The 26,797-nt window shown below is 35.3% G+C and overlaps 1 protein-coding gene across 3 annotated transcripts; it reads right to left on the bottom strand.

Annotated features, from left to right (window-relative positions):
- Nucleotides 1–21,356: 21,356 nt before the first annotated feature.
- Nucleotides 21,357–24,179, bottom strand: LOC131160003 (major pollen allergen Ole e 10-like). 3 transcript variants are annotated; one of them, XM_058115280.1, is made up of 4 exons: nucleotides 23,931–24,179; nucleotides 22,761–23,123; nucleotides 22,256–22,286; nucleotides 21,357–21,895 (listed from the first exon to the last, which is right to left on the bottom strand). In XM_058115280.1, the coding sequence occupies exons 1-4, from the start codon at nucleotides 24,013–24,015 to the stop codon at nucleotides 21,790–21,792; spliced, it is 585 nt and encodes a 194-aa protein (XP_057971263.1). In that variant the 5' UTR covers nucleotides 24,016–24,179; the 3' UTR covers nucleotides 21,357–21,789. The 3 variants fall into 3 exon arrangements, with proteins under 3 accessions (XP_057971263.1, XP_057971264.1, XP_057971265.1); XM_058115281.1 differs by lacking the exon at nucleotides 22,256–22,286 and having other exon boundaries at nucleotides 22,757–23,123; XM_058115282.1 differs by lacking the exon at nucleotides 22,256–22,286 and having other exon boundaries at nucleotides 21,515–21,895.
- Between the last annotated feature and the right edge of the window lie 2,618 nt (nucleotides 24,180–26,797).

Raw genomic sequence — 26,797 nt, forward strand, 5'->3', positions numbered from 1 at the left:
AAGTATGTTCATGGCTGTGGGATTACTTTGAACTAACTTCCAATCTTCTTCGGCATATTCATCTTCAGTTTTAGGTACATTAATCTTATCAATTACTTTAATGGGAATGTGATTTCCTTTAGTCACAATTTTTCAAACTTTCCAATCTACATTCAATAGATATATGCTCATCCTACGTTTCCAATAGGTGTAATTTACACCACAGAAAGTGGGGGGTCTATTGGATGAGTGTCCCTCACCAAATGGAGTTACACCAATGTGTGCCATGTGATCGTTTTACAAATTAACTATCAAGTCTAAGTAAATCCGCTCTGATACCAAATGTTGATTAAGGTGTAATCCCAAGAGGGGCGGTGAATTGGATATTAAAAAATATAATTCACTTTATTTTCTTTTACACACTTCTTATAAGTTTACCAACTACTTCTAGTTGCTCAAGTATGTGTAAGTGTGGCAATCCTATCTATGCATGCAATATACTCAATTTAAATATAACACGGAAAATAAAAAGTAAAAGGAAGAGAGAAGACAAACGCGATTTTATGAGGTTCAGCCGACTTGGCCTACGTCCTCGCCTTGAGCAACCACTCAAGGATTCACTAAAATCCCTGCTCCTTAAAGTGGGACGGAGCTTCCCTTACAAACCACTGCTTACAAGAGGTACAGCTCCCTCCTTATCCGCTGCTCACAAGAGGTACAGCTTCCTCCTCACACCCGGTTCACAACCTGAACCGTGTTTACAATGAAATCTAAAAATAACACTCAAAACAATGCTTCTAACAAAATCTTGTGAGTACAATTCAATTTCCTAGTACATTAACATATGATATAACTTGAAGCTCAAGAATGTATGAAAAACGATACAATCGTTTGATGTATGATATGTGTCAACACACAAATTTGTATTTAATCAAAACTCCCAAGTGAAAATATATTTGGAATGCTTTGGAGTCCACTAGGGTTCTTGATTCACTTTGTAAAGATGCTCAAGTATATTTGAAGTGAGCTATTTAACAAAAATTTGACTTGAATACAACTCAATAAAAAATCACAAAGTTTTCCTTCAAGTTCCAATATTTTAATCAAGGTAGGTTTTTCAATAAGAAACCCAATGAACAATATATATGAATATGTGTTTATGTACTTCTTGAATTTCAAATCAATCAACCAAGCTAACAAGTTTTTCTCAAAACATGATCTTCCCAAAAATCAGTTTTTATATATGAATACACACTCAAGATCAAAACCTCTTTCTAACGATAAACACGTAAAGAGATGAGAGCTTCTTGAAAATTAATAACTTGACAGATCAAACCTTAATACTGGATCAAAGTTTAGTTTGATGAATGAATTTCCTTTTGATTTCAGTAGCGATTTTCCTAAGCCAAGATGGAAGAAGATTGAAGTGCAGAAAATCAGCTCTAGGGTTCAAGTCTTGCAATGAGATGTATATCTTTCTTGTTGTATCTCTTAACTTGTGCTCTAGGGTTCAAATATTCATAATATATATTATATTACCCTTAGAATTAATCTCAGCCATTGGATCAATAAGATACTTCGCGTGTCTTTTTAATAAAGAGCTGATTTTTAGGCTTTCCCGTGAGTTCAGGCAACCGAACTCGACTTCAGGCTCCTGAAGTATCAACTTCAAGCGCCTGAGGTTCTAAGGTCAGGCGACCGAAGAGCCTTGGCCAGGTTCTGTCTTCTCCATTTAATTCTTCAGCCGACTGAACATAATCTTCAGGCAACCAAAGAAAATCTTCAAGCTACTGAGGTTTGAGTTCAGGCGACTGAACTCCCCATTCTCTCAAATTTTCATTTCTAACTACAAAATCTGCTTAGCTTCTTTTCTTGGGTCTTTCATAAAATATATTTTTCATGATTTTGAAAACATTTCAATGTCCATGAGAGTTTCCTAATGATGTACATGAAATGCATGAATCCTAAAACCATTCTAAGTTATAATGAGTCTCAAATTAAATCATATGAAAATGTTAATACATGAGTTCTAAATACCCTTTCCCAAGATATTCTTGAACTTTGCCTCTTGCATCTTGATTCTCGTATTCTTTGAGTTCCATGGACCTTTGCCAAGATTTGTTAACTTTCCGTGCATGCTTAGTGTAAGTCCTGTTCACAAACTTAATGCAAAGATCAAATATCAAGTGATTTGTCATTATCAAAATAAGATTGGACTCGTAGAGTCAATAGAGTTCTACTAGCTTATCCATGGAATAACTAGTTCTAACCGGAATGAAATGGAAAGTCTTTGTCAATCTGTCAATCACTACCTATATGGCATTCTGCCCATGCAACGCTAAAGGTAATCCCGATACAAAGTCCATCGATATATGCTCCCACTTCCACGTAGGGATGTCCAGTGGTTGAAGTGGTCCCACTTGCGTCTGGTGATCTGCCTTCACCTGTTGACATGTCAAGCACTGACCCACAAATTTAGAAATTTCCCTCTTCATGTTACTCCACCAAAACATTTCTTACAAGTCTCTATACATATTCATGCTACCTGGGTGAACAGTATAGAGAGAATGGTGAGCTTCCCCTAGAATCGTCCTCTTTGTCTCTGCGTCATTTGGCACACACAATCGAGTGTGAAATCTAAGAACTCCATCCTCAGCAACATTAAATTTTGTGTGCTACTCATCCTGCATCTTCTCTACAATCTCCATCAACTCTGAATCTTTCAACTGAGCTGTTCTGATTCTCTCCCGTAAAGTCGGTTGAACCACCAGACTAGAAATGAACACCTGATGATTCCCTTCTACGAATTCTACACCCAACCTCTTCAAGTCCATCACGATCTAGTGCGAATCCATCATTGCTGAGGTTGATGTACCCCTAGATTTTCGGCTTAATGCATCGGCTACCACATTCACCTTTCTTGGGTGATAGCTAATGGTGCTATCGTAATCCTTTATCAACTCGAGTCATCTGCGCTACCTCATATTCAACTCCTTTTAGGTGAAGAAATACTTGAGACTCTTATGGTCAGTAAAGATCTCGCACCTTACACCATAAAGGCAGTGTCGCCAGATCTTCAATACAAACACAACTACTGCCACCTCCAAGTCGTACATAGGATAGTTCTTTCTGTACTCTTTCAACTGACAAGACGCATATGCAATGACTTTCCCCTGCTACATTAGAACATAACCAAGTCCCTTTTGTGATGGATCACTGCAAATTACAAATCCACCCTCACCTAATGGAAGGGCCAACACTGGGGTAGTGACTAGACGCTGCTTCAATTCCTGGAGGCTCTACTCACATTCGTCGGTCTAGTAAAACTTCACATTCTTCCTTATGAGTCGTATCAAAGACCTTGATAATATGGAGAACCCCTCGACAAATTGGCGGTAGTATCTAGCAAGACCTAGAAAACTTCTAACTTCCTGCACGTCCTTCGACCTTGCCCAGTCAACTACAACATTTACTTTGCTCGGATCCACTGAAATCCCTTTTATGGATACCACATGACCCAGAAATGCAACCTGCTCTAGCTAGGATTCACATTTCTTAAGTTTAGCAAATAACTTCTTTTCCCTAATTACCTAAAGTACTAGTCTTATATGAGCTTCATGCTCCTCAGGGCTCCTCGAATAGACCAAAATATCATCTATGAACATAATAAAAAATTGGTCTAAGTACTTGTGGAATACCCTGTCCATCAGGTCCATAAATACAAATGGAGCATTCATCAACCCGAACGACATAACCAAGAACTTGTAATGGTCGTATCGAGTTCGAAAAGCAGTATTTGATACATCATCTAATCTAACCTTCACCTGATGATATCCAGATTGCAGATTGATTTTAAAGAAAATCTACGTACCCTGAAGCCAATCAAACAGGTCGTCAATTCGGGGTAATGGATACTTGTTCTTCACTATTACTTTATTAATCTCTCGGTAGTTGATGCACATTCTCATGAACCCATCCTTCTTTTTCACAAACAACACTGATGCACCCCAGGGGGATACACTCGGTCTGATAAATCCCCTGTTGAAAAGTTCTTGTAGTTGTTCATTTAACTCCTTTAATTCAGTTGAAGCCATTTTGTATGGGACTTTGGAGATTGGTGTTGTCCCAGGGATCATATCAAATGCAAATTCCACCTCCCGATCAGGAGGCAACCCCACTAAATCCTCTGGAAAAAAATAAAGAACTCCTTTATCACTGGGATATTTTCCAACTTGAGTTCCTCCTTTGGTGCTTCCTTCACCACTACAAGGTAACCTTGGCATCCCCTTAAAAGTAACCTCTTTGCGTAGATAGCCGAAAGGATCCATGGTGCCGAACACACACACAACCCAACAAATATAAACTCCTGCTCCCCAGGAGGTTTGAATACCACGTCCTTCCTGCGACAGTCAATGATCACGTAGTTGGATGCTAGCCAGTCCATGCCCAAAATAATGTCAAAACCATGCATATCAAGGACTATCAAACTAGCAGGTAGCACTCTCCCCTAAATCTCTACTGGATAATCCCTGATCACCTTACTACATACTAGCACTAACCCTATCGGTGTGCCCACTACTAACTCTATCTCTAATAGTTGAGCCTCTAACCCACATAGTTTAACAAATCCCCGAGACACAAACGAGTAGGTTGCACCTAAATCAAATAATACAATGACACTATCTGATAGTATGTAAATAGGATATAACCCAATTTAGAAATTTCACCTTTAACATAATTAATGTAACTATGGAATAATGGAATTGATATAATATATAGGTTCTAATTTAATAATTCATATTCCAATTCTATCACAAAACCATTGAGGTAAAAATCTCCGTCCTAACATTAACTTCACACACATACCCACTCATCCTAATATTCCAACATAAATTTCCTGAGTTTTAGTCCCTCAACCTAGAAACAGAACCATCGATGGATTTACCATGGTTTTATGAAACTCGCGACTGATTTAGAAAATCACAGAAGTTCGTCAATAGATTTCTACCACAAAGCTTCTAGACCAAAACCCATCTAAACCTTCCCAAACTGGTCCCTATCTTATCTCAACCTATACTCGGGTAATTATCAATCCTCAAAGTCTGCAGAACCTAACAAACCTAGGCTCTGATACCACCTGTAATGACCCCGACCCGCCACGCGGGCCCAGAGTGCTACTTTAGTGACGTTAGTGTACCTGATACCTTATTCATCAAATATAAAATACACATACGCAGCGAAAATAAAATATAAAATTCTCAAATTACATTACCAGAGTTCAAACTATCTTTATACACAAATATATCCATTTTCACATAATTACATCCCGTAAAACTAAACAAAAATAAAATCTCTATCTACACACTACCTACATAAAATTCACACCACTAGTCCGGCTCCTCTAGCTTGCTAGACCCGATCTATAGGATTCCCTGAAAAGACAGTTTGCAAAGTAGGGGTGAGGCACAACTCAGTAAGGGAAAAACTAAGTTAATTTCAGTGTGTGGCCAGTATGCATTTAGTGTACAGAAAATAACCAATTCACCAAGCAGATAAACCCATTTATGAAAATATTCTTATTTCACACTCACACACACAATTAGTCGAGGATAGGGAAGATTACCCGCCCATACAAGTAGCTTCCCTCTGCTCTAGTACCATTACTGCTACCAGGGCACTCACCTTTCTTAGTAAGCCCTCAAAGTTTCTTATTAATTAACCATATTCACATAAATTAATAGATATGCATATAAGACATTCCCTGTGACAAACACGCCATTTACATCCCCATTACACGGGTTGTGTGGCCCAAAGGCTGAACTAATGTCCTGGGGGATCCACCCAGATAGTAGTCATCTATACCCTCCGCTAACATACTTCGCGGGTACATACAGCTCCAACTGCTAGTCCGATTGCCCTCATGCAATTTAAATAATAGAAAATATCATTTAAAACATCATTTCACATATATTTCTTGTTATTCCAAAAACCCGACCCCCAACCAAAAATACAGTTCGGTATATAGCCATCAAATAAAACTCGGCCCTCAGCCTTCAAATAATAATCCTGGACCTTGGCTAATCAAACAGTGCCCGGCCACTGGCCGTTAGTTCAAACCCTTGCATTTCATAAACAGTTCTATTATTTTCACAAACATTTGCAGTATTTTTCACAACAATTCCAGTATTTCAAAATCCCAAATACAGATATACAATAATCCATACAAATCAAATCATCTGCCACACAATTTTCCACATTCTATCATATCCATATAAATAAACAAGTTTTTCACCATTCATTTTATTCAAAAATATCATACCATTTATCCTAGGTTTGTAAAATTCATTTGAACGGTTGGTTTCCAAAATAGCCTTTAAATTTCCAAATGAATAATAAATAAATAAATATATTTATATAAGCATAACAATTTAATTGATTCAAATTTCATAAAATTGCTAACTTAACTTATTCCCCTTACCTGATTCCTGAAGAAAAAAAAAAACCCGATAACACCCCAACCTACACCCCAGGTGTTCAAAAAATCCCTGAGCCATGAAATTCAAAATTCACTATATTATTCGTCACAATCCCTAGAACAATTTTTCCTAAAATTTCCTTAGATTCTGAATACCCTAAATAGCCTAATAAAAGCCTAAATTATCAAACTTACCCCTGATTTAGGATTGGTACCCCGGAACTCCAATTTGAAAACCCGCTCTGACTAGATTGTAAAGAATCTCCCCATGAGTCTCCTGGCAATTTCCGTTCGTTAATGGGGCTTATAGTTTAAGAGAAATTGAGGTAAATTTGAGATTTGGCCTTATCCCAGGAGATATGCTTACGTTGCTCCCACGACAGATCCACTCCAATAGAAATATCGAAGGTGGCGAGTAGAGTCCAACGGTATTTTCGAATTTTTGATCGGCCGAATAATGGAGATGAGATGGAGAAGAGTGGGAGAGATGAGATGGAGGACAGAGCAAAGAAAAAAAAAAAACCCTTTGTAGTTTCCTTCCGCCTGAAGGATCCTAAGATCCTTGAAGATGTATTTTATATATATATATATATATATATATATATATATATATATATATATATATATATTTATAACATTATTATTATATTATATTATTTAATTAATAATAATTAATTAATTAATTTTAAAAAAAAATTTCAAATTTTTATTTTTTAATAATAAATTTTTAAAAATTTTTATTATTATTTTTTTATTTTTTTATTTTTATTTATTTTTTTATTTTTTTTTAGGAACTTCCTTAAGGTTTGAATACCAAATTACCTACTTTTACTTTACTCCATCTAAAGTCTACCCAATTATGTTTTATTACTTTAGACAATTCTGATATGAATAAATAACTAAATACTGGCTCCTATACCTAGTTGGGCAACCAAAATCCATGTTCTAAAGACTCAATTGGAGCTCCAAGCTTATATCAGACATTCTATGATGTAGGAATCAAAGTTGATATTCCAAAAGATCATTCAACATAACGGCAACAAATTCAACAGTGCTAGAAAAATAAGAGATATATATAACCAAGAAGAAGAAGAAGAAGAAGAAGAAGAAGAAGAAAAAGAGGAAAACCTAGATCCCAGCAAGGAGCAACAGCGGTGGCGGACGCACGAAGCGAACGACGACGGGCGAAAGCTAGGCTACGATAGCGACGGCAAGCCAACGGCGATGGGCGACAGAGACGGGCAAGGGAACGGCGACAAAGAGAGGAGGACCAAAAGAGAGGAGGAATAGGAGGGAAGGAGGGGCTGTGATAGAATATGGAGGGAATGAAAAAAATTGGGGGAAAAAACGGGAAAATAGAGTTTGGAGGGAAGTAGCCAATAGTGACGAATTTGTAAATTCGTCACTAATAGTTTTAGATAAAAAAAATTTTATTTTTATTTTTAAAGGGAAGTATTAGTGACGGTTCCCAAATCTGTCACTAATGAGGAGCCAATAGTGATGAATTTACAAATTCATCACTAATACTCTGAAGTAAAATTGTTTTACTTTTTTTTTTAAAAAGGAAGTATTAGTAACGGCTCTCAAATCCGTCATTAATAGTGGGCCAATAATGATGAATTTACAAATTCGTCACTGATACTCTGAAGTAAAATTTTTTCATTTTTATTTTTAAAAAGGGTAGTATTAGTGACGGTTCTTAAATTCGTCACTAATAATGGGTCAATAGTGGCAAGTATAGAAATTCGTCACTATTACTCTAAATTAAAATTTTTTTAAATTTGTTTTTTTAAAAGGGAAGTGTTAGTGACGGTTTCCAGATCCGTCACTAATAATGGGCCAATAGTGACAAACTTACAAATTCATCACTAATATTTCGAACTAAAATTTTTTAATTTTTTTTAAAAAAGGGAAGTATTAGTGACGGTTCTCAAATCTGTCACTAATAATGGGTCAATAGTGACGAATTTACAAATTCATCACTAATACTCTAAACTAAAGTTTTTTTATTTTTTTTTTTAAATGGAAGTATTAGTGATGGTTCTCGAATCCATCACTAATAATAGGCCAATAGTGACGAATATAGAAATTCGTCACTAATACTCTGAACTAAAATTTCTTTTATTTTTTATTTAAAAAGGAAAGTATTAGTGACGGTTCTTAGATCCGTCACTAATAATGGACCAATAGTGATGAATTTACAGATTTATCACTAATACTCTAAAGTAAATTTTTTTTAAAAAATAATAGTAGTGACGGTTATTTAATCGTCACTAATGTTTATCTTTTAGTGACAAATTTAATTCGTCACTAATACCACAGAAATCGTAGCTAATATTTTATCGGGGTAATTTCTACGCTAAAAATATTTTTCAGCCATTTTTTCCAGGTTTTAGTGACAAAATTGAATCCGTTACTAATAATTTCATCACTAAAAACCATTTTTTTTTTTTGTAGTGAGAGTTTATAGCATGTCCGAGTAGAGGCAAACTAAGGATTTTTAGTACATTTCATGGGCTTAAAAAGCGTTCCTATTGAAGAAAAGAAAAGAGGGATATTGTTGACCTTATATGTCATTCCCAGTTTTGATAATGACAAATAATTTGGTATTTAATGGTTGCCAAGTTTGTGTCCAGGTTCTTATTGACAAGTTCATATAATGGCATGCAGCAACCTAAAGAGAAGTGAAGACTCCGACCGATTTATTATTTGTAATGTTATTGGGTGTGTAATAATTTCATTTCAAAAAGGTTTGTAATAATTTGCAGTGTATGCATGTAGGAACTATAAAGCTCAAGACCTTAGAAATGACCCTAGGTCCCAACACTTAGTGCACATTGTCCCCATAATCACATATATTATCTGGGGAATTAATTGAAGTAAAACTGGGCAAAATTGCAAAAAATTAAGAGAGGTCAGGCGACCAAACCTTAGGAGTTCAAAACTCCTCGGGCGCCCGAACTGCTGGAAAGTCAGCAGTTTGACCTTGGTTCGGGTTACCGAACCAGAATGAATGAATCTCCCCCAAGCGACCAAACTCATGTCAGAATGCTTTTTCACCAACCTGGGCGCCTGAACCGTCACTTTCAAATCGGACCTCGGGTGACCGAATTGGTCAATTCAGTTAATCGAACTTAACACCGGGCACTCGAACTTACGAACAAATGCTACTGACTTTTGTTCGCGCCACCGTACCAGAATTCGTGCTGCCAAACCACTTTAAAGAGCTTTTTAAAATTAGTCTGTTCGGCCAACTGAAACTCGATTCAGCCACCCAAATCTTACGGGTTAAATTATTTTTTTTTACCGAGGTTAAATTTAATTAAACAGTGTTAATTTTTCTAAACCATTTTAAAACAATTTTAAGAATACCCTTCATGTCCCCAACCATTATAATTTTGTTATTCTCTATATATAGGGGCTCATTTGCAAAATTAAGGTGGGATTAGCAACATAATTAGTAAAAAAATCCTCTCAATCTCAAAAACCTATTTTTGCCTATTCCACTCCATATACTCTCAAACCTTCATTCCCTTGATACATCCTATCCTTGTGAGAGTGTTATATTGTGTTATTGATTAATATAGTTTCCTCATACTCCCATTTTCTTGGTTATTTATTTGATATTACTTTTGGGGAAATAAGCAAAGAATTATCTCACAAATTTTACTTGATAAATCTTGTCTTGGGAAAAACTCGTTAGCTTTAGGATCTTAGCATTGTCATTGCAAGATTCCTTAAAGCTTTATTTGTTTTGTGTGTGCAAAATATTTTACAAAGTTAGATTTCAAACAACTCTTGTGCTAAATACATTTAAGAAAATACTTTTGAGTTCGTTTGAATATTATTGTTAGCATCTTTGAAACAATAATATGATATTGGGATTTGATATACTTTGCTTAGTTTCAAAGATGAACTTGTGATACACTCTTGTACTTGATTAGATAAAGTCATTATTTTGAGTGTTGATTGCACACGTAGAGCACTGAACTTATAGTTCATACATACTTGAGGTGCATTGATTATACTGTGCGTATTGGGTACATATCCACTTTACTTGAGAAACGTAATCACTGTACCGATTATTTTGTGAAAAATACTATTGTATTTCCAGGCGTTGCCTGAGGGGGTTTGATCAAACCTGGAAGGATCAAGTTGGGGTCAGCCCTATGAATTTGACCTTGAGTCTTCTATGCCTTGCAAGGAGAGTTTGTAAAGGTTGAGGTTAGTCATGTGCTAATTGACCTGGTTCTAATCGGTGCCGCTCCACCCTTTTAGTGAGCATTAGTGAAATCCTCAGGCTTGCGAGTTAGGGACGGGGACGTAGGCACAGTTGGCCGAACCCCGATAACATTTCTTGTGCCTGCTTTTAATTTTCGCATTTTAAATTCCAGCACATGAATGTTTGTATTTTACTCTTGTGAATAATTGGGATTATTTTTGCATAGACAGACCCTAAGTTGAGTAATAATTTTGATCTGGCTTAACCTAGTGATAAATTTTAAATACCCAATTCACCCCCTTCTTGGGAATACACCAAAGCAAACATTTGGTATCAGGGCCTTGTGGCATTGATTTAAATGTTTTTGCTAAAAGATCAAGATGGCTCTCGTTGGTGTATCCCCATTCGGTGTGGGAGGATCCCTTTCAAATCCTCCATCATTTTATGGTGTAGATTTTATAGTTTGGAAATTTAGAATGACCGTTTTATAAAATCTAGGAATTGGAGGGCCTGGCAAGTGATCGATAAAGAGATTTGTATGGTAGTGGAAGATGATATTAATTTGTTGCATGCAAATTCATATGCCATGGACATGCTATATTGTGCTTTAGACTCTAATATTTTGTTTGAGATTATGGCATGTACAAATGTGAGGGAGGTTTGGGTTGAGCTAGAAAAAAAATATGGAGAGACCTAGGAAAAGGGAACCATCACTCCAGAGATGTCATGTTCAGATGATCAAGGAGTGATAAGTGATAGGGATAGTGCATCAACAGAACATGAGGTATATGATTCTTGCTCTACCTCATTTGAGGATTCATGTGTTGAATGTTGTGTTGCTACTTGTGCTGAATCATTTATTGAATATTGTGATGACCTTGTTATTGATCCACTGATGATTCTTGTAAAAAATATTGCAATATATTGTATGATGAATCATCTCGTATTCCTTGTGAAAATAGTGTTGTGGTTGCATGCATTGATTCATGTGAAAATTATTGTGTTAATTCTTTTGATGAATCATGTGCTGAATTATAAAAGCATGACTTCGTGTCAAAAGCTAGAAAATGCCTTATTGAAAATGAATAAGTTTCTAGTTAGGGTGAACACGAAGAATGTATTTTTCAAAAATGAAAATGAAAGGATAGCTCAACAATTAGAAAAATTGAAGGAATATCATGCTATGCTCAAGAAGAAAAAGATTGAGAAGGTCTTGAAAATCATCTGCTTAGAAAGAGAAATTGACAATTATTCTGAAATGATTTTTAAATCTAAGAAGTATATTTCAAATAAACCCTTAAGAGTTGAAAGAAATACTTTTTTTGAAAAGGGTTCATCTTGCGAATCCCATTGTCATGCCTCATTGAGTAAAAACATATTAAATAAGCATACTCTTTTATGTATATTCAATACTTGCTTATTTAGCAAAACTATGTGCCATGTGTGGTTTAACTTTCTATTTAGAAGTGCAAAAGGCTTAGAAAAGGAAATGAAATGGATAATTAGCAAGTCAAATCCCGTAGGACCTAAGGAAAAATGGATTTAAATTAAAATCATCAAATTAGTTATTTTTCTCCTTAGACCCTAGGACTAGGTTTAGGGGGTAGTGATGATTAAAAGACTTGAAAGTGGTGCATGCTTGAAATTTCAAATCTTATTATATGTATTCATTATACACTATTGCCATACTAAGAATCATAAGATAACCAAGCCAATACAAAAATTGAATAAAATCCACTTTCAAAATGGACAAAACATTTTTTCTTGGTAAACTATTCCAAAATGCTTAACTCATACTTTAAGACAAAACATCTTAAGTTAAGCAACTATTGTTCATTGCACAGAAATGAACTTTAGGGTCTCATCCTATTCTATATATCTTTAACCCTAATCTCATCAACCAAAATTTAGTCATCACCTTAGGTATAAGCACTGTTAATTAAAATTCCATATTTATTGTGTGCTTAATAAAAATCATCATTCTCAATCAACCGCTAAGGGATTCAGGTTTTATTTATTGAATCAAATTATTCCCTTTGAGTTTAACATCTAAGTCCTCTAATCTTGATTCACCTATCTCCTCTATAGGAAATCTTTACCATACCATGATCACATCGAGTAAAGATCCTCCCTCTCATTGGTTCGTATCCTTGCTTTAAATTGTAACTATATTTATAGGATACTTTCCATTCTCCGAAGAGCATCGTTCAAGAAAATTCAAATACTCATAAATGCTCTTTGCCTAAGTGGTTGGACATATCCATTTGCATGAAAATATCTTGAATCATGTCCACTTATATTGAATACTCTTTGAACTTAACAAAAATTATAATCCTTAAGAGTATTTAATCTACTTCACACGCATAGCTCTCAAAACGTTAAGTCGTATCCTTTAGAGCTTTATATACTTAGAGATGAGTTGAATGACTAATATGATGGCCATAGGTTTCAACATATATGAAAACTCAATAACTAAGAAACCTATGCATGAATGTTAAGAAAGAAAAGCCATTTGAACTCCGGCCTCTATCATATATTGAAATTCATAAGTAAAAAGGCATACATTGGCTTATGACCCTGAAGAAGTATTGCATGTGAATCTTTGGTCCTCTAAGCCTAAGCATGTTTAGCCAAGACTAAATTACGAAAAATTTAAACACTTGGCTAAGTAATTAGAAAATGAATAAGGCATAAAATGGATTAGTGCATAACTCAGGAGGAGCGTCTCTCCTTCACAACTAAATAAATTTAATGCTCTCACATTATTATTTGCTTATGTGCCTTGATGAAAATAACTCTGTAGCCCACCATCCATTGTTTGTCTAATGATTATTTCATTATTGGATAGCATATATTAGAACTACTGGATTGCATGCTTGTGTTGAAAGCCTCATGCATAGCGGATGCAGTTACTGAGAATTGCATGCTGGTAGTGGATTATAGGTTCTCGCATGCTCAAACTGAATTATTTTGAATTGATTGCTTGAATCTATCAGGTTTTGGTACATGAAAATTTTGGAAATGTCCGATTTATAGACGACATGCTGCTGAAATTTCGATAGGATTTTTCCCAAACCAAAACCTTGTGTTAAAAATGATTATGATAAAATTAACGTTAAAATATTTTTTGAAAGGATGAGTGAAAACTAATTGAATAATTAAACTTCATCCTACCATAATCATCAAATATTTAGAGAGGCTAAAATTCATCCCTATAGAAAGAACATAAATGACTTATATGCGTCACCTTTGTCTACTGAAATATCGAGACTCTTCTAAAATTTCTGAACATTATATCCTGCACTTGAGGTTCTATGATTTGATATGGAATGTTCTTGGGTCATGAACATTATTGCGTGTCTTAATATATATATTCTTTGATGCATCTATGGTCTATAAGGACAACTATACTGAGAAGGATATATATAGTTGATTAATAATCAGTATGGTTGGTTTAGAAGTTTCCAAATGATGGCTTATACTACTAGACATAATAAAATAATTCTCTATCCAGTATAAGTAGCTTATCGTATGTAAGCATGAATTCAAATTGATAGGGGGAGCATATGAAATTAAATTCTTATCTTGTTTTGCTCACAAATATTTTTAGCATAGATCTATTGTGAACTCACTGTGGCATGTGCTTTAACCAAAATGATCTTTGTGAAAATCTTAAGTTGATATATATTCTTTGCCACATGTTGTTTGTGTTTGCCATGTGATCCTTACTTTAAATTGTTTGACATCTTTAGGATCATTGTGGTTGTGATTTTCTAATTGTATTTTAGTATGTGCTTAATGGACAAACCAGAAAACTTGTACAGGCTTGTATTAAATTAAAATCTTATTAGCCCCCAGTACATTTTGCAAATATCAAAGGGGGTATATTTTTAATATCCGTATATATATTTTATATATATTTACTGTATTATAAGAAAAAAAAATGCCTTTTTAAATTAAACATGTTTTATTTCTTGCTTGTGTGTTAAAGACTTTCATGACTTGTGCTATCTATGCTTTAAAATTTTAAGTCATGAAGTTTTTTTTTTTTTTTTTTAAATTTGCAAAGGATGTTGCATAACTGGTTCATGGATCTAACATGAAAATGCATGCGAACTAGTTAGATCGTTTTTATGCTCAAACCTATTATTTGTTATCATATGCCGTGTGTTTTAAACTCATATCTTCCACGGGTCTTATGATATGTTTCAATTGCAATGGTTTGTGCATACTTATGGTCTAATTATATTTTCATGTCTTTTAAAACTTTAAATGACCAGTTATATATATAGTTTGTGTGCTCAATTGCTATACTTCATACTTTGTCATTTATTGTGCATTGTATGATTATATTATTTTTTTGGGATATTAAAAGTAAAATTTTTTTTATCATACTGAACTATTTGAGTTGATTGTTGCCCATATATTGTAAATTTAAAACTCAATTAGGTCATTTCTGTACAGGTACTTTTGGGAAAATGCTCTATTTTCAAACGGCATGCTGCCGAAATTTCTAAAAATTTTCCCAATTCTATCGTGTATTTAAATGATTCATACTCAAATGTATTGCTTATACACTTTATATTTATAGCCCTTTTTGGTGTTGCTAAAAGGAGGAGAAGTGGCAAAATTGGGTAGTGTTTAAATTTTAAAATAAAATCCTTATTTTTCCAATTATGCATAAAGTCAAGGGGAGCCTATTATTGCCGTACCCATTTTTGCCTGGTGTATTTGTCATCATCAAAAAGGGGGAGAATGTTGACCTTATAGGTCATTCCTAGTTTTGATAATGAAAAATACTTTGGTATTTAATGGTTGCCAAGTTTGTGTGCCGGTTCTTATTGACAAGTTCATATAATGGCATGCAGCAACTTGAAGAGAAGTGAAGAAACCGGCAGATTTATTATTTGTAATGTTATTGGGTCTGTAATAATTCCATTTCAAAAAGGTTTGTAATAATATGCATTGCATGCATATAGGAACTATAAAGCTCAAAACCTTAGCAAACACCCTAGGTCCCAACACTTAGTGCACATTGTCCCCATAATCACATATATTATCTGGAAAATTAATTGAAGTAAAACTAGGCAAAATTGCAAAAATTAAGAGAGGCCGGGCGACTGAACCCTAGGAGTTCAAAACTCCTCAAGCGTCCGAACTGCTGGAAAGTCAGTAGTTCGACTTTGGTTCGGGCTACTGAGCCAGAATGAACGATTCTCCCTTGGGCGACCGAACCCATGTCAGAATGCTTTTTCACCAACCCAGGCACCAGAACCTTCACGTTCAAATCAGACCTCGGGTGACCGAATTGGTCAGTTCAGTTAACCGAACTTAGCACCGAGCACCCAAACTTACGAACAAATGCTACTGACTTTTGTTCGGACTACCATACCAGAATTCGAGCTGCCGAACCACTTTAAAGAGCTTTTTAAAATGAGTCTGTTAGGGCGACCGAAACTCGGTTCAGCCACCCGAATCTCGCGGGTTAAATTATTATTTTTTACTGGGGTTAAATTTAACTAAACAGGGTTAATTTTCCTAAACCATTTTAAAATAATTTTAAGAATACCCTTCATGTCCCCTGCGGTTATAGTTTTGCCATTCTCTATATATAGGGGCTCATTTGCAAAATTAAGGTGAGATTAGCAACATAATTAGTAAAAAAATCCTCTCAATCTCAAAAACCTATTTTTGTCTATTCCACTTCATATACTCTCAAACCTTCATTCCCTTGATACATCCTATCCTCGTGAGAGTGTTATATTGTGTTATTAATTAATATAGTTTGGTCATACTCCCATTTGCTTCGTTATTTATTTGATATTGCTTTTAAGGAGTTAAGCAAAGAGTTATCCCATAGATTTTACTTGATAAATCTTGTCTTGGGAAAAACTCATTAGCTTTAGGATCTTAGCATTGTCATTGCAAGATTCCTTAAAGCTTTATTTGTTTTGTGTGTGCAAAATATTTTACAAAGTTAGATTTCAAACAACTCTTGCACTAAATACATTTGAGAAAATACTTTTGAGTTCGTTTGAATATTATTGCTAGCATATTTGAAACAATAATCTGATATTGGGATTTGATATACTTTGTTTAGTTTCAAAGATGAGCTTGTGATACACTATTGTGCTTGATTAGATAAAGTCATTATTTTGAGTGTTGATTGCACATAGAGAGTATCGAGCTTATGGTTCATACATACTTGAGGTGCATTGATTATACTGTGCGTATTGGATACATATCTGTTTTACTTAAGAAGTATAATCACTATACTGATTATTTTGTGAAAAATACTGTTGCATTTCTAGGCATGGCCTGAGGGGGTTTAATCTAGCTCGGAAGGATCAGCTTGGGGTCAGCCCTATGAATTTGGCCAAGGCTCATCTCTGCCCCGCAAGGAGAGTTTGTAAAGGTTGAGGTCAGCCCTGTGCTAGTTGACCTAGTTGTAATCGGTACCGCTTGTTGACCTTATTGGTCACGCCCGGTTTTGATTATGACAAATACTCATTGTATCTAATTAGTGTTTGAGGTTTTGTGCAGGAACTAAAGGTGTTAAAATAAATATGTACACAAAGTTAAGAAAAGCCCGAAGACCAAAGTTTTATTTCATAATGTAATATATTTAATTGGTCTGTAATAGTAAGTAGGTACTTGGTTTGTAATAAGCTCACACACATCACATGTATGATTTACTACATAAGCTCAAACAAACCAAGAATAAGAAAGGACCTTAGAAAGACCTCAGGGTGTACCCTTCGGTCGACCGACACTGGACTTTTTCGGTATCTCTATTTTGGACCTAAGTGACCCTAAGACACACACATGTACACATATGTTTGTTAGGCACTTGAAATAGGACTTGTTTGGTTCAATACGGGACCGAAATGCACACTTGGTGCACTTTCGGACGATCGGCCAACACAGTTCACTTTGGCCTGGTCGACTGAACCAGCCCTGGGTCAACAGTTTGACCAAGGCTCGGTCGACTGAACTTCAAAGTTCATTTCTTGCCGGTCGACCGAACCACCTGGGAGTCAACATTTTGACCTCCCGGTCAACCGACCACTTTTGTACTCCAACTACCTAGTCGACTGGAGGGTCCTCGGGAGAATTCCCAGTGGTCTGGTCAACCGAACCATGTAGTTCAAAAAGGTCCGGTCGACCGAACCTCGAAAATTTGGAAAATCGCCTTGCCCCGGTCAACCGACCATTCAGTTCAAAAGTCTCCTGGTCGACCGAGCAATTTGAGTCCTGGTCGACTGAATCATTTCTGGTCGACCGGACCTCTCGGGTTGCCCTGATTTTATTACCACAGTTAATATTTTTTAAACAGGGTTAAAATGCTTTAAACATCATTAAACTTTTCTAATAATACCCAATAGGTCCCCAACGGTCATATTTTCTCCCTTGCCTATCTATATGAGTTCATTTGAGAAAATTAAAAGGGATTAGCCACTTTGATTAGGGAAAATTCTTTGAAAAATCAAAACCCTATAATACTCATTTCCAAGCCTCACATACTCAATCTTACCTTCCCATATTGCCTACATCATTTGTAAATTAGTTTTGAGTGTTTGTCTTGATTGGTTTGCTCTCCTATCTTTGGATTGATTAACTTATTTTTGAGAGCTAAAACCTTAAGTATTCTTAAGGGACTTTGGTGATAAGTCTCTCCTAAGAAGACTTATATAAAACTTCTGAGTATTGCATATTCATTGCAATATCTTAAGAAGTTTGTATTTGTATTTTGGTTATAAAAACATTTTCAAATATCTACTGTGTTTGTATCTTGAAAATATTTGATGAGATATTTGCTTATGTGATAAAATCTTTGTTGCAATATTCGTTAACTCATATATCCTTTGCTGAATACAAAGATTGAATATCCTTCTGCAAACCAAACATATACACTTCAAGAGCATCATACAATTGAGAAAACCCGCTCTTTGAAATATACACATATATTGCTTAGCTAGTGTCTTTGTGTGAACATCTTACCTGAATATCTTGTGATACAAAGATGATACTGTTTGCACTCTCACGCACTCATTACAATGATAGTAAATCTATTTGAGAGTTGACATCTTAAACCACATTGAGCTTACATATTGAATCATACTGTGGTGTTTGTAATTGCGTGTATTTGGGTACACATCTGCTTTACTTGAAAGCTTATTCATTGTACCATTTGATTGTATTTCAAATACTGTTGTATTTCCAGGCACGGGCCTGAAGAGGGAGACTAGTCCTAGAATAGTCCCGAATTGGCTTAGACCCGGTTAGGAAAGCTAGGTGCGTCGTCTTGTTAAGGCGTGTAGGTTGAGGTCAGTCCCGCTAATTGACCTGGTTAAGGTTGAGGTCAGCCCTGTGTTAATTTGACCTGATTGTAAACGGTGCTACTCCACCCTTAAATGAGCTATTAGTGAAATCCTCCTGCTTGCAAGTTAGAGGCGGGGATGTAAGCACAGTTGGCCGAACCCCGATAACATATCGTGTGTTCATTTACATTTCCGCACTTTATATTTACCGCACATGTATGTTATGGGTGAATGATGCGTATAACTTAAATTCCATATTATATTTATCTACGCATTCAGAAATTGAATAGACTGACCCTAGGTTTTGTATATACTGTTGTTCATTTGGTTTAACCTAGGCGAAAAATTTTAAATTCCAATTCACCCCCCCTCTTGGGAATACACCAATTCTAACACTGCTCCACTCGTTAAGTGAGCATTAGTGGAATCCTTGGGCTTACGAGCTAGAGGCGAGAACGTAGGCACAATTGGCCGAACCTCGATAACATTTCTTGTGCATACTTTTAATTTTCGCATTTTAAATTCTTGCACATGAATGTTTGTATTTTACTATTGCGAATAATTAGGTTTATTTTTGCATAGATAGACCCTTGGTTGAGTAATACTGTTGATTTGGTTTAAATAAGGCGATAATTTTTAAATACCCAATTCACCCCCCCCCCCTCCCAGGAATACAACAAAGCTAGCAGATATTTTTCTCTTCTTTTGGAAGGAACTTTGGAGTTTTGATTTGAAGTGAAGGGCTTTCCACTTGATCCATATAAGTTCACTCTTCAAAGAGGTCAGTGCCTAAAACCCTTTGCTTCATTTATTTCCATTTATTTGATCTATTTTGGCACTTGGAAGTATATTATGTTTTTTTGAATGCTATGATTAATGCTTCATGTTCAAACGGTCAACTGTTCCATGCAAGCGGTCAACCGACCCCTTCTCCATTTGAAAATGTAGCCTTTGGTTGTAGGCGATCGATAGGCCCTTGCAACCAAATCTCGTAAGTGCTATTTCTGCATGCACTCTTAGTATTCTTTGGAATTTCAAACTTTTTGAAGTCTTTAGACTTGGTAGAGCACTTTTGGTTAAGTTTGATTAATCTTTTTTAGAGTTTTTCATGGTTTCTTTACCCAAAAAAAAATCAATTTTCATTCAAAGCATATGAATTTGTATAAGTTTTCACAAAATTTTCAAAACATGGTAGAGTCATACATACACAAAGCAACATTTGAATGTTTTCTACTCTTTCTCAATTATGTCAAGGCTGGTTTATAGTTCTACCTCAAAAGATCCATACTTTCAAATGGTTTTATGGTTTTCCTTTCAAAGAAACAAAAGAAGTCTGTTCAGAAAATTAAACTTTTTAATGAATCATTCATGATGTGGTTGTTAAATGGATTAAAAAGCCTCTTTCTAAAAAATAAAATGTAAGATTTCAAGTTGATTTTTTTAGTTTTTCTTTCAAAGAAACCAAAATCATACAAATTCAAGAGTTTTCATGAAAATAAATAAAAAATTATTTTTAACTTTGAAATTAAAAATAATTTTTGGGAACTGCAGATGATTTGATTCCTCTTCAGGGATATGTAGAAAGTCTACTTTGTAGATGCAATCATACCAAATTAAAAACCTAGAATTCTTCCTTCTTCTTTGCTTCACTTTATGTTATTTGCATGCTTGTATGTTCATTTTGAATAGGCACTCAAGTAGTAGGATTTTTATGAGGGTTAAGTCATCTACATTAATTCTACATAAGCCTTTTCAAAGGTCTTGAGGGCTGATAGTTTTTTAAAATGAATAAAAATGAGAGAAATGGAAAATTGTAAAGAGTGGTCGATTGGCCTTTGTAGGTGGTCGACTACTTGTTTTTTTTTTTTTTTTAAATAATAATAATAATAATTTTACGCATTTTCTAAAATTTAAATGTTTTCTTTTAGAAACTTATTTTCAAAATGGGACACACACACACAAGGTAAGCACATAACCATTCAAAGGAACGAGTTTCTTAGGGTAATAATGCTTTAAATTCCAATATTTAAAGGGAATTTAAAATATCACATTCTCTATTCACAAATGTATATCTGAATCTAATCTCTTTACAAAATGTTTTCCTCGATTTTTTTTTTCAAAAAATTAAAATAAAATGGCGACTCTACTTTCTAAAGTGAAAAAAAACACAAGTTAGATAACCAATAATTTGGTTATTTATATTTGTTTGGCTTATAAATGGTCACCAAATATTCACATTCTAAAAAATCCTCAAAACTCGATATCGACAATGGTGAAATTAGAAATTAAAACTTATTTCTTACCTATTTCTCGTTATGAATAGATAAAAAAAAAAAGTTAAAAATTGACATTTGCTCTATGATAATAACATGTTTACTTTATATAAATTATTAAAATTTTATATTATAATTATTTTACTCTTAAGAATAAATATTCTGTGAATCAAAATATAGGATTATGATCCCAAATAAAAATCATAAAAGTGAAGGGGGAGGGAGGGAGAGGGAAGAAGAAAGAGAGAATAGGATGCCATGCTTGCATTCTGCCATAGATTCCTAACCCAGCGACCAAGAAACATTAATGTCTAAAAAGTCAGAGTCACAAAAATGCCAAACCAAGCACATCAAGCAAGGTCTTATTCTAGCTGCTGCCCATGAAGGTTGATCTAAATCCTTTAGCCTTTTGTCCTTTGTACCAATCATGAACAGCTCAAAAGATTATATAATGAATTGAAGATCACCTTCATGTGCAAGAAAGCTATATATATATATATATATATATATATATATGTATCAGCTTCTCAAGTACAAAAGCACTGAGATTGCAACAATTGTAGTCCACCCAATGAAGCCTAGTTTATAACTTGGCTGCTGTGGAGGTGCTGAAGAGCTTTGAGACCTGAAAAAAATGAGCACACATTCAAATTTTGAATTTCCAATTACCACCACTCTACATAATAACAAATTAACATATGTAATATAATATATGCAAGCAAATTATGCTAGAAGCACTAAGTTAATTTTATTGAATTTTACTTACTGATCTCTAATATTTTAATGGTAGCAGTTTGATATTTAAAGGTCCAAATAGAGACTTGAATTAATGTGCCATGAAATTTCATTAGTTTATTTTATATAACTAAAACTTTAGAGAATGCATGGTATCTAATTCAGTTAATTAAACTTTAGGAACTTATGATGTGATTCGCCCTATATATAATAAGTAGGTTAAATAATATATTGAACATCATTAACGTACCCAGGTGCTGCATAAACACACTTTGCGTAACCTGCAACATTAGAAAATTAAAATAAATTATTTTACAAAGAATTAAGGCTTCATTTACATGGATCCATTATATTATTTGAAAAAGAAAAAGGAAAAAAATTAAAAAATAATAGAGAAATGAATTTTTTCAATCTTGCACTTTCTTAATTTATTTGTTCAAATATAATGAGAAAATTGAAGATCAATGGCATAAAAAGTATATATATGTTCTTAATGTATGTGAGAGTTAAGCATATTATATTTGGGGAGTGTTAGGCATCTCCGCCCGAGATTTATTTCTCGTCTCTTGTCCATAGTCTCATGTTGGTCCCAAGTGTGCTGTCTAATTGTATGCCATCTCAAAACAGAAGTGATATATATATATATATATACAAAATCTCGAGATATATATAAAAATCATCTTCTATTAAAAAGAAAAAAGAAAAAAAAAAAGTAAAAGTCAAAGTGAAGGTATAGAGAGTGTTTACGTACGTACTTGGATTGTGCTTGGTGACGGTGGCGGTGCCGCCGAAGTTACAGGCGATGTCAGAATTGCCATTTTGCTGGTAATAGGTGTTGAAAGCGTAGGAGGCGTGGGACAGCAGTGTGTCGGGTTGGAAGCATTCTCCGCCGGCCTGGATGGGGTTGCAGTTCGCCATTCCCAGCCCGCACGCCCAGTCCAGCGCATTCTGCAGATCACGCTGGGACACCCCCGGCACCGCCACGCACCACGTTGTTCCGTCCAGGAATGTGGTGTTCCCCTCCGGCGGCGACATACCCCTCACCGGCGTCTCTTCTTCTTCCTTCTCATGTTGCGCCACCACTACTCCTACACCTCCCCTCATTGACGTTGCACAAACTATATGTACACGTACATGCATGTATTTTAATTTGTACGTGAAAGAAAATGAGAAGCCACAAAAATACGCGCAATGGTATTGACATGAAAAAATAAATAAATAAATATTTTATATATATATATGTGTGTGTATGTGTGCGCGCGCTGTTTTGGGGCTTACGAAATTGAAAAAAAAAAAAAAAAAACTAAGAATAACAACAATAATAAATATTAATAATATTAATGAATGCAGGCTAGTGTGAAACAGTACTGACACCAACAATTCTTAAAAAGCATTATCAAGTGGAACCAGTTTTTAATTTTTAATTTTTAGTGGAAGCTAGAAATTACTTGAGTTGCTGTAAAAAGATAAAACCAGCATTAAGCACAAGAAGAAACATGCATGAAGATCGACAAATACTCAAAAAGTAGAGCTCTGGAGCTTGTTGGGCACATCTATCTAAGTTTTCCCCCTTTGAAGGGGAAAGAAAGATTGAATAAAACTATTAACGCTGAATGGCCACCTCCCTCCAAATAAATAAATAAATAAAATCAGCAATTTTTTTATTCAGAAAACTAACTACTCTGTACCGCAAAAGCCTATCCCACCTCTCTCCATCTCTCTCCCAATTTTTTTGTTAGACTAATTAGTATCCGGACCTCTTTGATGGAAGGGTGATGAGGGATTATATTCAGCTAGGCAAGATAACTGAATGATGAGAGAACAAACAAAGAAGAAAGCAACAAGCAAAACACACATATCATTGACTCATTATCATACACAGATTATATATATAAGGGAAAGTGTAGAAGAGGTGAGGAGCATACCCCGAAAGCATTCCATTATTAAGATGATGAAGCAGTACTGGAAAACCCTTTTTGTCTTCTTCCTCATCGTGGCTGAAATTATCATCCAGTATCACTCTCTTTCATATATTTATTTATTTCAACTGATGAGGCCAGCTAGCTTTGCGTTTTCATCCTTTGCTCTCTGCAGCTCTGAACCTAGTCCCTCTCTCTCTCTCTCACACACACACACACACACACTCACACTCACACACAGACACAGAAAGAAGCAGGGTTAAGAAGGCAATAATAATCGCTATAAATGCATGGGCCTCTGAAGAATCAACCGCGTTTCAAAAGAAAACAAATATATAAATAAATAAATGCCCTGATCTCTTTTGATTTTTAGAGTAATGAATGCGGAAGAAGCTAGGCACCTCACAGGAAATGACAGTGCTCACACTTTATGCTATAAAGTTAATTAAATATGTCTGCATATCGAGATTTAGAAGTCTGTAGAATGTAAAATCTAACTAACATTTTCTAAATTTTCAGTATGACATTTCATTTTAAGCTTTTAAATTATAAAAATCTTCTAAAATTTAAATTTATTTATAAAATGAATTTTTCACTAATTGACTATTAGTCTGTATTCAATATATATGAAAAAAAAATGAATTTTTTCCTTACGTTTATTCAATGTAGTAACATAACTAAGAAACTAACATTAATTTAAAGAATTAAGTTAGAAAAGTTGTTCACCTAACTAGAGAATTTGTTAGGGATGTGGCTCATATTTAGAGCGTATCAAATGTAACGGAGAAAGTTACATGACGTGAGGGACAAATGGACAAAAGTAAGGTCCAGCTAAGGAGGACAAACCATCAATGATTTTAGGCAGTAACTGCAAAGAGTTTTCTTCTGCTCCAAACCGTCAACGGTTTGAGATGGTTTTCGTCAATGCAAATTATGTATTTTCATATTGGAGACTTGTAGATTGGGCATATTTAGAGGATTTTCCTCTAGGGGATTGTTACAGATGTAGTTAAGATATACTAGAACACTTCTGTATGCATTAGATAGTTACATAATGTTTATTATGTAACCCTGGAATAGATTAAGCTTCAAAACTTGTAAGCTTTGACATTGATCATAGTGAAACTGAGGTGCTCCTCCTGTTGACGTAGGCTATTGCCAAACCACGTAAATCTTGTGCGTTCTAGTTGTGTTTTTTATTCTTCTTATTATTATTTGATTGCTTCTTGAGTACATTTTATCATTGAGTAATTGCATTAGTAGTTGTTGAGTGTTTTGTGATTGATTATGTGCTTCTACTGCGCATGTTCAAGTTGAAAGCACATATACAAGTGGTATCAAAGTTATTGGCTCTACAATGGATAGGGTCTCTTCGATTAAGTTCAATGTGAATAAGTTCGATGGAACTAGTAATTTCGGGCTTTGGCAACAAAGGGTGAAGGACTTGCTAGTGCAGCAAGGGATGGTGAAGATGTTATACGAAAAGAAGCTAGACGATATGAACGACACAAGTTGGAAGGAGCTTGAAGCAAAGGCAGTTTCTACGATTAGGTTATGTTCGGCCAATGACGTGTTGTATCATGTCATGGATGAGGACTCATCGACAGCGATTTGGCTGAAACTGGAGTGTCGATACATGTCCAAGTCAATTTCAAACAAGTTGTATCTTAAGCAAAAGCTTTACTGGCTTAAGATGGAGGAGGGTTTGGACTTGACTCAACACATCAATAGATTTAATCAAATCATTAGTGATTGGGGCTAGTTGATGTGAAGTTTGAGGAGGAGGACAAAGCGTTGATGCTACTGAATTCTTTACCTACGTCGCCTACATATGAGAATCTGGTTACGACGCTAACTTGTGGGAAAGAAATCCTAGAGTTGGAGGACATCATGACTGCATTGCTGGGGTTCCATCAAAGGTAGAAGGCCAGTGATAGGGTTCATATGTTGAAGAGCTCATGGTGAAAGGTAATCAGGATCGTGGTAGAGGCAAGTCCTGGAGTGGATCGATAAAACTCAGTCTAGGAGGAAGAAAGATGTTCGCTATTTCAAGTGCGGGAAACTAGGGCACATAAAATCGAAATGTCTGGAGTAGGAGAAGGGAAAGGCAAAAGTTCAATGGGCATTCGTCAAAATTTGTGAATGTAGTTAAAGTAGGGGACTCAGGGAGCAGTGATGGTGAGATGCTTACTATTTCATCATGTTCAGAAAGCATCACAAGTTCTTGGATCTTAAATTCGGGATGTTTTTTTCACATGACGCCCAACAGAGCCTGGTTCACCACTTAAAGATTGGTGAGTCCTGGTTCCGTTCTGATGGGAAATGATGCGGTTTACAACATTGTTGGAATAGGGGATATCAGGATCAAGATGTATGATGATGTGGTAAGGACGTTGTGTGGGGTAAGACATGTTCCCAATCTACAAAAGAACATGATATCATTGGGTACTTTGGACTGTAATGGGTATAGTTACAAGTCTCAAGTCAAGATGATGATGGTGTGTGATGGGGTATTGATGGTGATGAAGGGATAGAGGATAGTAGGGAATCTCTATGCACTGCAAGGTAACACAGTTATAGATGAAACTACAGCTGAGAGTTCTGAGTTAGGATATATTGTTTTGTGTAATGTAACCACATATAAAATGGTGGGTATTCTTAACTATATCGATGTGGATCTTTGGGGACCAGTGAGGGCAGCATCACGGGTTAGACATAGGTATTTTGTGAGGTTATCACGAAAGGTCTGGGAGTATCTCATGCAGCACAAGTTGGAGTTGTTTGCTAGGTATAACTTTTGGCTGAGGTAGAGTACCAAAACGGGAGAGAGTTCCTGAGGTCAAATATTGTTGTTGAGTACGCTGGTGTTCAAG

This window comes from Malania oleifera, chromosome 7 (assembly GCF_029873635.1).
Source record: "Malania oleifera isolate guangnan ecotype guangnan chromosome 7, ASM2987363v1, whole genome shotgun sequence".
Classification (NCBI taxonomy): Eukaryota; Viridiplantae; Streptophyta; class Magnoliopsida; order Santalales; family Ximeniaceae; genus Malania; species Malania oleifera.